At 39.8% G+C, this 12830-nt stretch overlaps 1 protein-coding gene across 4 annotated transcripts; it reads left to right on the top strand.

Annotated features, from left to right (window-relative positions):
* Positions 1 to 248: 248 nt before the first annotated feature.
* anxa6 (annexin A6) lies at positions 249 to 11922 on the top strand. Of its 4 annotated transcripts, XM_004541062.5 has the most exons (26): positions 259 to 402; positions 1177 to 1224; positions 1307 to 1362; positions 3070 to 3154; positions 3315 to 3409; positions 4316 to 4429; positions 4515 to 4605; positions 4680 to 4759; positions 4857 to 4913; positions 5879 to 5972; positions 6237 to 6332; positions 6412 to 6470; positions 6636 to 6758; positions 6851 to 6909; positions 7180 to 7258; positions 7865 to 7946; positions 8039 to 8133; positions 8257 to 8370; positions 9040 to 9130; positions 9220 to 9299; positions 9525 to 9578; positions 9677 to 9770; positions 9875 to 9970; positions 10102 to 10160; positions 10328 to 10465; positions 11471 to 11922. In XM_004541062.5, the coding sequence occupies exons 3-26, from the start codon at positions 1360 to 1362 to the stop codon at positions 11528 to 11530; spliced, it is 1998 nt and encodes a 665-aa protein (XP_004541119.3). In that variant the 5' UTR covers positions 259 to 402; positions 1177 to 1224; positions 1307 to 1359; the 3' UTR covers positions 11531 to 11922. The 4 variants fall into 4 exon arrangements, 3 of the variants coding, with proteins under 3 accessions (XP_004541118.3, XP_004541120.3, XP_004541119.3); XM_004541061.5 differs by lacking the exon at positions 1177 to 1224 and having other exon boundaries at positions 249 to 402; XM_004541063.5 differs by lacking the exon at positions 1177 to 1224 and having other exon boundaries at positions 250 to 402; positions 10328 to 10450.
* Positions 11923 to 12830: the final 908 nt, after the last annotated feature.

Raw genomic sequence — 12830 nt, 5'->3', positions numbered from 1 at the left:
TGGTGGCTCAATATATAAAAGAAAGAAAGGTGTCAATTAATCGTTCATATATATATATATATATATATATATTTATTTTTTCAACATTAGGGTGTGGGGGAAATAATAGAAATAAGCAGCTATTACCCAGTCACATTTACACCCGTGTTTGAAGCATTCTCTTGCATTAAGCACGTATATATCAAAGCACCGCTCTCTCTTTCTCGCTCTCTCAAGCCCGCACTTTCTGTCTCTCTCTCACGCGCAGACATGCGCGCACGCTTTACAGAAGCCGCGCGAGAGAGCGCCGCAGTCACCACGTCACTGAGGACGAGTAACTGGCCGGCCTGAATTCATCCGACCGGGGGGGAAAGACAGACCGAGTTTAGGTCACTCTGCACCGATACTTCCTGCACCGAGAAGGTAAGCTGCTCTCTGTCGTTCGCTGTCGGCTCCATATAACAGAAAAGTTTGCTGAGGTGTCATTTTTAAATGTGCCCCTGGCACCCGTGGCTGCAGAAGGAACGGCTGTAATAAAATTCAACTCGAGGAAAGTTTAAAATGAAACTTAATTCAGAAAAACAATATACCATTAGATTTAAAGCCTCTGATTTAAAGAATATCCTTCGGTGTGTGTATGTGGGGGGAATTAACAGAGAAGGGTGTGGCCCTGTGTACATATAAAGGGAGAGAGAGGCCGAGAGGCCCTGTCCCCCAGACCTGTCTTCTGATATTAAGATAAACTGCGCGCGTGCTATTTTTGGGAAAGCCTCACTGGAGTTTTAAACAAACAGTACAGTATTTCAAACCATGTGGAGTACTCTTTCCCCCCTCAATTTAGCATAAATTCTTTATTCCTTAAACACTATTTGTGTGTAAGTTCAGTGTAGCCTACTTCTGTGTTGTGATTCTAAATTAAGTATCGTCAGTCTAGAAGAAGTAGCTTCTCTGTACTGACGCCTCAACATGTTTACCTTGTCTGAATTTCTGCATTATAGTCAGAATATAGCTGCATGGGAAATGTGGCTCCAGCTTTCCTGCAAGTTTAAATAAAACATATTCCATCCATCAATGTATTTTTGTGTGAATATGAGGTTGAGTCTAATAAAAAGCAGGCCCCCGTCTGCTTTTTGCTCCTGCGCTCTAGCTAAGAACAGCCTGGATAATGAATAACAGTACCTCTTTGTATTTACTCAGGAAATAAAGATCATCATTGTTTGCAACATAGTTTCATCCAAAGCTGAGGTGAAGGTCACCTTTCACATTGCAAGGATGTTTTCCAGTGCAACTGGCTACCTGTACCTCAGCATTTCTGTTTTCCCTTTAGGCCTGAAACTATTGATTCCTGAGCAGTGTTGACATATAAGACCAAATATAGACATGGTAAGTGGACAAGAGCTTGGTCATCTGGCCTTGTATCATGTTAGCTATAATCAAACTGCAGACCAGATCTTGTATCAGTGCAGCAGAATGAATTGTTTTGTGTGACACTGGCGTGGATAGAGTGAGGCTGCCATCTGCCACCATGTGAGCCCTGCGCAACATCAAAAACAGGAGTGTAGAGTGTCAGTGCTACCTGCAGCACCTCGTTATACCTGACGGCATTTTTCCAGAATGACTTTGTAAAATTATTTAAGGTTAAACACAAACTAGCTCTTACCTCTTTTAAAGTTTGGGCACCAGATGAAACAAATTGCACTTATAGGGGGAGGGATGCATAGAAATCAACTTATTGTTATTAAATTCACTTTACCGAACCGTGATTAGTTTAGTTAAAGTCTGTTGCTAGGGGCTTGTGTTTGTGGCCTGTTGCCACGTGGGTGAAGCTTTACAGCTGTCCTGAGGAGTGATGTTAAGCAGAGCATATACAGTGGCTTCTGTAGCTGGGCGGAGAGCACAACTTGGCTGACAGCCTCAATGCAGCAGTAACCTCGAGAGCAGCTGCTGCAGTTTCATTTTTCAGCCGTTTTTGTGAAGATCTTATTATTACAAGATCATAATGTTGATATTTTTCATCCTTTTTGAGCTATTGCATATTAGATGGTCTGATGTGTAAAAGTTCTGTGTGCAACCCGACCCTGTCTACTTTCCCGCCCCTGCACAAACAGGCAAGCAACATACACACACTCTGATCTGTTGGGGGTGAGACAGGTGCAAATACTCAGCTGCTGTCACTGCTGCTACACCACTCCACTACTCTCAGCATGCAAGGAGGTGTGGGTTGAGATAATGCATTGTTAGAGAATGGGACATAAAGTGCAAATTTATTAAAAAAGCAAAGTGTATGGTTAAAAAAAGGGTTTACAACTGGTCTGCTCTGGAGGTGAGCAGCATATGCAAAGTCATAGCAAAGCCAAGCCCACTGCTGTTTCGAGCCATCTGCAAAATGCAAGCTGTGGCTCAAAATGTGAGATCCTCTTCTCTCATACTAGCCTTTCTTTTTTAGTCTCCTTTTTTCTACAGAAAAGCTACACTGATATGTTGACATGTAACATGAAGAATGCTCACATGTTTGGTTGTGTTAGCATAATTAGCATAGAAATGTAGTGACAAAAATTAGAGGAATTTATCCTGATGGAGACATTAATGTATCAAATTTCATGGCTGTCGACTAAAAATCCAATATTTTAATGACACATGGCAGTAGAGGAAAACCGTATGAAGCAGCAAAGTCACTGGACTTGATGACTGATTGTATCAAGTTTCATAGCAGTCCATTTAACAGTTTTAAAATGCCATCTCCAGAATCACATTGCTAATATAGCAAATAATCAAAAATACTAATGTAGTATATTTATGTTGTATCAGGTATTGTAGACCCTTGTTGTTGCTCTTGGCTGGTAGCTGGTGGCCTCACCTCTGTAACCACAGACCAGTGTCATTGCTGTATTTATTTATTATTCAGTTTATTATTAAAAGACACCTTTGACCTAACCATACCGAACAACAGAAATCTTGTTTCAGATGTACTTTGATATCATATGTTCTTGTCACTTCTTATTTAAGCATGAAAGAGTAGCATGTCTGTGTTATTTATTCTTATCTTAACTGAAAATGTTTGAAATTGACTTGAGCTGTTCACTCTTTCAGGTGTTCAGAGGTACAATAACAGACGCTCCCGATTTTGACCCCACCGCTGATGCCGAGGCCCTTTACAGTGCTATGAAAGGCATTGGTGAGTGCCCCACTCCTCCGTGATTCATGGCCACAGAGGTGTAAAGGTCATCGTTTGTCCTCCTCACTAGTCAGTTGAATCATCACTTGACGAATTTCTCGATGCTGTCTAGGATGAGTTTTTAGGTCTTTGTTGAAAATGTTTCTTTTCTGTTTCTCAGGAAGTGACAAAGAGGCCATCTTGGACCTGGTCACCTCTCGAAGCAATGCGCAAAGGCAAGAAATCATCGCAGCTTACAAAAGCAACTTTGGACAGGTAAACAAATACATTTTTAAATGCTACAGCTGTGGTCAGAAGTTTACTTGGCATTCATCTGTTAATTTCAATGATCTAATGATATATTTTAACCATTATTTTTTTCCAGGTTGCAATAAATGTAGAGTATACATATTTAATGGGTTTAAAATAAGAATTAGGTGCACAATTTTGAATTTATTTTGGAGTGTCTTCAATCCATGCAGGGTCAAATGTATTTTACTGACCAATATTTAGAGAAACTCAGTGACGATCTAAGAAGGACAATTGTAGATTTACGCAGTTTGGGAAGGTCTCCTGGAGCTATTCCTAACCAGCTGCAGATTCCAGGATCATCACTACAAACAACTGTACGTAAAGTTATTCAGATGTGTCACCATTTTGTCAAGGGAGTAGACCAAAACTGCCATTCTCAGAACCCAGGAACCACCGAAGCTCAAGCCTGCCATGAACTGGAAACTGTTGGAACACCAGCATCACTGTCTCCAATGAAGAGAGTTTGAAATCACCACGGACCGAGAGGATAGTGAGGAGCATCTACTCCAAAATCAACATACCATTGTAGAAAAGTCAAATACTTTCTCGAGAAATCTTTATGGTTAGATGAGACAAAGATTGAGTATTCTGGCCAAAATAATAAGAGGTATGTTTGACGGAGTAAAGCCGAGGCACCCAATTCTTGTTTTTGTTTCAGCCATTAAAGATCTATGCCATATAGTCATTTCACTGTGGGAAAATAACAGCTCAAAGAAATTATTGAAAGCCCAAAATGACCAGACATTTACGCCCATGATGAGTGTATGTGAACATCTAAGCACAACTGTAATTTCCAGACATTGCTTAGACACTTTAAAAGCTTAAGATAGCAGTTTTGAGTCCAGCATCACCGAAATTCTCTTTCATCAGGACCTGATTGATGATCTCAAATATGAGCTCACGGGAAAATTTGAGCGCCTCATTGTCAGTCTGATGAGAACCCCGGCCTACCACGATGCCAAAGAAATCCATGATGCAATCAAAGTAAGCCAAAAAATTTGATTCGCTCTCACTCCATATTAAATGAGGCAGAAACTGTTTCACATCCGCCTTCATACTCTGTTTTAAGGGTGCTGGAACAAATGAGAGATGCCTGATTGAAGTACTGGCTTCTAGGAACAACAAACAAATACATGACATGGTTGCAGCATACAAGGACGGTAAGATGTTTTATCTAAGACGTCACTTGAATTACGCATCTGATAGTATTTAGAACTGTCATCTGTGTACCCAGCCTATGGCAGAGACCTGGAGGAGGATGTAATCGCAGACACTTCAGGCCACTTTAAGAAGATGCTGGTTGTTTTACTTCAGGTGAGTTGACTAAGTAGGAAACTCAAACACGCTTTGATCACTGTGCCTTTAAACTCTGACTAATCTGCAGTCTGTTGTTTTGATTCAATACTTCTAGGGGACCAGAGATGAGTCAGGAGTAGTGGATGCAGACCTGGTTCAGCAGGATGCCCAAGTAAGCATTTTATAGCCAACATAAAAGCTAAACATGCACATGCTGTTTGACTTTACACAGCCTTTGTTTGAAGAATACTTGAAGTGTCCTGTTGTAAGAGCGTCCTTTACTTTCCTTTTAAAGTATCATATTGGTGGCAGTGCTGAATGGCCTCTGTTGCTTTAAATGAGTATTGTGCTAACACGTGGAAGCGCTGCAGTCAATTTAACAAAAATTAGTTCAGCAGATGTGTATGCATTTTTTTTAAATTAAGACTAAACATAAAAGCTAATGTCAATCAAGAATTTTAGGCATCCAGGATAGTGCAGTGGGTATTTGGCTTATTAATTAAGGTCAGTACAGCTTCTGTGACCCTGAGATAAATCTTGCACCAAGGTTGTTATAGTTAACTAAAACTCAACTAAGAAATAAATGTAGATGTGAAAAAACATTTTAAATAACTAAGATAAGAATTAAAAAGTAGAGATCAGAATAAAATCAATTAAATGAAATGATTTTCTGATTTTGTAAAATTAACTGAAATAAAAATAAAAATAAAAATATCATTAGTTTTAGTGTTTGTTATTTTGGTAAAATTTCATCAAAATTTGCCTTATGAGGCTTTCATGAACGTATTTCTAGAAATGTTAATGTCTATAAGACTGTAAGTCAGCTGCTTAAAAAGTCCTGTGTTTCTGTTGTAATACCTGTACTGATTTACTTAAATCTTGCCTCTGACACGATGCCCTGCTCACAGTAATAATTACTAAAGACTAAAACTAAGACTGAAAGTAATAGAAACTAAACTAAAACTAAACATTTTCAAACAATAAAAAACTGAACTGAAACGAGTAAACTCACTCTGGAAACCACCTGAAACTAAACCAAATTAAAACCAAAAATAAATAAAAATGAAATATAATTACAAAATACGAAATTATAATAACTCAGCCCTGGACCCTATCTGTTTTCTAAACTCTCTGTAGGATCTCTATGCAGCTGGAGAGGAGCAGTGGGGGACGGACGAGGCCAAATTTATCATGATCCTGGGAAACCGTAGTGTGACCCACCTCCGCATGGGTAAGCTCAGTTCTCCGAGAAAATATCTCAACAATGAGGCGTTCCAGTCATCCCCACTCTGACCTCAAGTGACTCAGAAGCTGGCTGTCCTCAGTATTAGCCTCCTGCTACTATGTGTGTTACCTAAACTTGCTAACATGCCAGGACAACCATTTTAGTCAAATCTGGGGGGAATTAAAGCACAAAGGCAAACTCAAGATTTTACACAATAATGACCCAAAAGGATGAGATTGGTACTTTTGTGCAATATTTTCCTCTGTTTAGTTTTTGATGAATATGAGAAGATTGCAGAGATGAGCATTGAGGACAGCATTAAGAACGAGCTGTCTGGAGACTTTGAGAGACTGATGCTGGCCGTTGGTAGGAAATGCACTGAATGCACCATTGTACTTTACATTGTGACACAACACAGTGCCTAATTTGGTCATTTTTCTCATAGTCCAGTGCATAAGGAGCGTTCCCATGTTCTTTGCCAAGCGCCTCTACAAGTCAATGAAGGTAAGCTCAAGTAGCCATTCAGTTTGGTTCCAGTGTGTTTGTAGGCATACTTACTGGTACAGTTATGATGAATGAGGTCTTGTTAGTGACAGATTGTTAAATTTATTAAAATTGCTCAGGATTACTTAACTGTTGCCACAATGCATCGTCCCTCAATCCCTCCAGGGTCTCGGTACAGCTGACAACACTCTGATCCGGATCATGATTTCTCGCTCTGAAATTGACATGTTGGACATTCGAGAGTGTTTCCGCCTTAGATATGAGAAGTCACTTTATAACATGATTAAGGTGAGAAAGAGAGGTACAGCATGTTTTATATGCACTCTGTATGTGAATGTAGAGCACTTATATGACTTTGTGTGTGTGTGTATGTCAACCAGGATGATACATCAGGGGATTACAAGCGGACTCTGCTCAACCTCTGTGGAGGGGATGATGAGTAAGTTTTAGGAATGCTGCATCCAGAAGGGGGTGCTAGAGGACCACTGTATGGCGTTACTACTGTTACTTTGAACTGTGTAAAAGCTTTATTATCTTAATGAATGCTGAGGCTAATGGAAACTCTTTGTTGAAGCTTATAATTGATTTAAACAAACTTACGGTGCAGAGACTGTATTTTAGTCTTCTTCCTAAAAATGTTCCCACTATTTACCGCTTGAGGTTCTGGCTTTGCTGAGTGTGCTATGTTTTGTCAAACCGGTCATTGCAGCTTAGCTGGAGAATTCTTCCCTGAAGCTGCTCAGATAGCCTACAAGATGTGGGAATTAAGTGCCATGACCAGAGTGCAGGTTTGGGCTCCATCTGCTCCCACCTTAGATGTGTGATTGCATGTTTGCCTCAGCAGAGCCTTGCATCTCCACTACCTGCTGGCCCTGTAATGATGTGCTATGGCAATATGCTAACGGTGTTATGTCTACACAGTGAAGGCTTTGTCTAGATGTGATCAGAGTGCTGTTCGCTGAAACACAAATAGTTTTCTGTTAGAATGAACTCTCCAAACCCCCATTTGGAGAGTGAATGTCAAAAAGATCTCAGCATTTTTGACAACAAAAGGCTGTCTCTCTAATGCTTCCTGAAACTGAGCTGTTTTTCATCCTACCAACCTTTTGCATTGTTAGCGGTGTCATGAATTCTAAACTCAAGAGGGCACCCGCCCCCTCAAATGTCAAGAGATTATTATCATAAAGCCAAATGTGTTGCTTCATAATTTTTTATCAGATAATAAAAAAAATCTTGAATAACAAATAATTTATTTTGCATGTTCTTCAGCCCTCTTTGTGCTTTTAGTTCAAGCTTACAGATATGGATTTAATTAACGGATATTAGTAACTTTGACACTCTGTGAGTAAATACTAATTGTCAGTCTTTCAATTTTGTAATGTGCACTACCTCAGCTGAGGCCTACAGTCCGCCCGGCGCCTAATTTCGACCCTGCTGCTGATGCACAAGCACTGAGGAAAGCCATGAAGGGATTTGGTATGCAAACCCTGCTATATAAAACACACTGACACTATCCTGGCAACTTTGCAAAACTCTTACATATGGCATTTCCTTTTTCTTTATAACAGGAACAGATGAAGATGCAATCATTGATATTGTTGCATGGAGAAGTAATGCCCAGAGGCAAGAGATCAGACAGGCCTTCAAATCCCTACTTGGAAGGGTAAGACACAGGAATGATAGAAAATATGGCTAAATCACAAAATATTACCTTTATTCGTTTATTGTTATGTGTCCTCCACTGGATACGACAGCTTTTAACAACTCACTGTGTTCGGCATTCCAGGATCTGATGAAGGACCTGAAGTCTGAATTGTCAAAGAACTTGGAGAGGCTGATAATTGGGCTCATGCTGACGCCAGCTGAATTTGATGCCAAAATGATGAGAAAAGCAATGGAGGTAAAGTAGGAGTTAAACCAAAACACCCACTGATTTCTCTCTTAAATGACACTCCAGTGCTAATATGTTACATTTCTATGAGTAGTGAACACGGTTCACATTTAATCCCCCATATACTGATACCTGTTTCCCAAACACGTGGTGGTTGATATTTGGCCGAGATAAATTACATAGAACACATTTTATAGTCAAATAAAAATGTATTTATAACTTTTCAACCTGACTGAATTTCCTTATGTGGCAAACCTGACTCATCCTCTGCTCTCAGCAGAGAGCACTTGCGTGCAGATGGTGTTTCATAATTGTTTGTGTCCTCGTTTTATGCATTTTCAAATAGTGAAATATAATAATTTGGTTATTTGAAGGCAAACAGTCAAATTATCACCTAATATGGGAACTGAACAGATGAAACCTGTTTTGGATAAGTAGTAAGTCTTAGATGTTGACAACAGCTTGGAAGTCCAGTGTGTTATTTAGAATTAAACAGGCAGCTAAACTTTGAAATGGGCTCTTGTACCTTTTTATATTTCACAAAGCACTACCTTGCTGGGTCCCACACATACAATAATCAGCATAGAGTTAGAAAGCCTATTTCTTTAAAAAAAACAAAAAAAAACAACAGGCACCAAAATAGCAAAAAATGAAGCTCACACTAGCTTTTTTTCCTAGGGGGCTGGGACTGATGAACACGCTCTCATTGAGATCCTGGTTACCAGGAGCAATCAGGAAATACATGCCATGAATGCTGCCTATCAGGGTGGTAAGTTTGGCACCAGAATAAGGCTTAAAGAATCACTTGCTTTGTCCTAAAAACCTTTGTCAGGGCATGTAATATATCATACTTTGCAGCCTATAAAAAGTCTTTGGAGGATGCCATTCAGTCAGACACATCAGGCCATTTCTGTCGGATCCTCGTTTCTCTCGTGCAGGTAATGTCTGTCATCATCATGAGAACTCACACTGTGTGTAATTTCCACGCCCACTCACAAGTTGCAGTCTGGTAGTCTGGTTTGTGTTCTCTGTTACACATAGATCTATTTAATCACCTCCCTAACTGTCTTTTATAGTGTCTTACAAAAAAAGTATACGTTTTTGGTTAACCACTAGCCTTACAGAGCGGCACTAATTTGCATTTAACCTCCTTGTCTGTTCAGGGTGCAAGAGAGGAGGGCCTTGCAGATGTAGAAAGAGCTAATGCAGATGCTCAGGTGACTGAATGCATCCTTTTCTTTACTGTATTTAAATATGAAATGTAAGAATGGATCTGAAGGTTTTGTGTTCCCACTGTTCTTCCTGAACAAACCAGGAACTTGCCGATGCATGCAATGCTGACTCAGATGACATGGTGATGAAGTTCATGAGCATCCTGTGCACCAGGAGCTTCCCTCATCTCAGGAAAGGTAAAGGTCATCACAGATATGTAGGTTGCAATGATCTTTACAAGTGTTCAACTAAATTTCTCCAACAAAATGCAGTGGATTTTCGTGCTCTTTGCTGTTCACAGTGTTCCAGGAGTTTGTCAAATGCAGTAACAAGGACATTGAACAGATTATTAAGAAGGAGATGTCTGGAGATGTGAAAAATGCATTTTATGCAATAGGTAATAACTATTTTTCACTACAGACTTTATTCTCCTTTACTTTCAAGTTTGCCACAGCGGATGATACTGTTGATGAAATCCAATCTGGGGGACAACTTCTCAGCTGTTGCATGTTTCTCTTGTCTTTGCAGTCCGCAGTGTAAAGAACCAGCCCTCTTATTTTGCAGACCGTTTGTACAAAGCCATGAAGGTATCTCTTCATCCTGTTTTAGATGAGTTAGGGTTAGATCAGTTATTCAGCATGTCATCTGGATACTAGATGTCAGCCGTAACACGTGATTAGGTCACTTTTATTGGTGCAGAATCCTGTGTTGTCTAAGTCAGAATATACAAAGTATTTATTGATCTCCTCTGCAGGGTCTTGGTACAGACGACAGAGCGCTGATCCGCATCATGGTGTCCCGTAGCGAGATCGACCTTTTTAACATCCGAAAAGAGTTCAAAGAAACTCACGATGCCTCCCTCCATGAATTCATCCAGGTAGAAACTATGATTGTAAGTCTGAGTCTTTGTCTACTAACACCTCTGCTTGGCATGCTGTGTTCACATGTGACTTGTGTGTCTGTGGAGGTTTGGTTTAATTGCTTTGGTCCCGCTGTGTGCAGAGCATGCAGTGCACATCCTTTTTCTGTTGCTGCGGTAAGGTGGTGGGGTACGGTAATCTATAGCTCTCTGCGGTGGACTATGGGTCTGTGGCCACAACACAGCTGTTTAGGAATTTCCCTCTTGCATTCTTCCTCTATCTCTGCTCTGTGATTGGCTGACAGATGCAGAGACAGGAAGTTCCTAAAAGCAGTTCTATAATAACTTACAGATGAAATCAATGTGACACCAATAAAAACAAGCTGCCCTGGATTGGTTTGGAAAACACATTTCCACATTATGCAAGAGCAAGGATTGCGTTATCTTGTTTTTATGAGTTGTGCAGAGAAATAACTGAATTGATCATTTATTAAATTAATTCAATTTAATTGTACATTTTCAGTTTGCTAGTTTCAGTTACAAAAGCGGTTTCGATTTGAGCAGTTTCTCAAAGTTTAAATCTGTGCATGTTTTGAGAAATATGCTTACTTATGTTCCTCTGAGAGTTTGGGGGAAAGCTTCAAATCCCAATCTACGCTATTAATCCACCTTCCAGCACCTCTTAAAGCCAACAGCAGGAGATTTATTGGTTCTGTTTCCTCTGGAAAATGCCAGCTTGTGTTACCCTTGTTTCTAAAATGTATACTAATATAAGCTAACCAGTTGCCCTGCATAGTTTCGTTTTTGCCATAAAAATGTGAAATCTTGATCGAGATTATAAAGTAGAAATCTTTATCTACTGTATGAGTGTCAGCTGATAAACAGGGGAAATTCCACTTTTAACTCCTTTGTTGATATAGACCGATTTCTCAGCTTCTCTTCTGCATTTAACTATTGTGTGAGCCAGAAAAAAGCACTGCCTTCCAAAACATGACCAAATGATTTTTCCACTATTTGTGTTTTTATAACCATGCACAGGGTGACACGTCAGGAGACTATCGCAAAACCCTGCTGATTCTCTGTGGAGGGGAAGATTAACGCAGTTATAGCCCCGCTGCAGCTCAGTTCACAGACTTTAGTGACCACAAGACTGTTGACAGAGTGAAACTGTGATGGTTCACGTCAGCATCTTTTCTCAGTGTAACTGCTGCCACTCTTCAGCCAAATCAAGTGACCTATGACCTCGCAGCCTTGCAAGCCAGTTTTCTGCTCTCATGTCTCAACTTCCTGTCCAGCAGGATGAGACGGTTCTTTTTTTTTTTTTTTTTTTTACAGTGTTATACGCTCACGATGAAGATGATCATGTTCGCATCTGTAGTGTATTTAACAAGTAGGTACTAAAGCAGAACCTTTAATTTATAGGCCATCCAACAAATACTGTGATTTGAAGGTAACACACACACCTGAATAAAAAAATACACAATTGAAAACAGTTGTCTCTTCTGTTTTTTACTACATGTTGTTATTACAGTTTTTAATTTGTCTCATCAGACCACACATTCTCTTGCTGTACCTTTTTTATGACGTGGGTTCCTGTATTTGACAAGGCACTTTAATAATTAACCATGTTGATACTGGCAACAGTACAGAGGTGAGCAAAATGGGAACTAGAATATTTAAGATCAGGAAACCCCCCTTCCATTTTAATACCTCTTCTGCTTAGCAAAAATACCCATATGTTATTGTTACTCATAAAAGAGAACTAGTGTAAATAAAGGCTGACAATGCCAGAATAGCAGATTTGAGATATTGAATAGCAGCTAATAGATAGTTAACACGCTCATATTAGCTCTTCCACATTTGCGCGTATTAACGCGTCACTTTATGCTTCATTTCACGTGTGTCAGTTGCACTTGTACACTTGTTAATGCAGAGGAAAAGTGCAAGACAGCTGTCTTTTTCTTGTTAGTGTTTCAGCTCATTGCATATGTGTGAGCGCAGCTGTTGTCGGGCCACTGCAAGTTAAAAGAGGAAAGAAGAAAAAAAAGATGTGGCGAGGAAATCCCCTGCAGTACGCCAAATCCAAGGCAGTCTGCAGCTCTTGCTGCTCTCAGTGGCACACCCAACTTGAAATTGCTCTATTTGATCATAATTACAGGAGATTAAGAGATTACTGCAATAACACTTTGTTAATGTCAATACATACACTGTTCTTGAATTTCCCTTTTGATAACGGGGGATTTTTTTTTTTTTTTTTTTTTTTTTGCTGTAGCAACGATGAGCTCGTACTGCATAAATTAAACAGATTCAAGTTTACATATTTCAAAGGTGCTCAGTTCTCAGAGGGAGTCGAAGATATTGCTTTAGCCGTTGACTTCATGTTGTTATAGTTTTCATA

Source organism: Maylandia zebra, linkage group LG2 (assembly GCF_041146795.1).
Source record: "Maylandia zebra isolate NMK-2024a linkage group LG2, Mzebra_GT3a, whole genome shotgun sequence".
NCBI lineage: Eukaryota > Metazoa > Chordata > Actinopteri > Cichliformes > Cichlidae > Maylandia > Maylandia zebra.
Note: the sequence above shows the minus strand (reverse complement) of the source record. Positions and strands in the feature narration are given on the sequence as shown.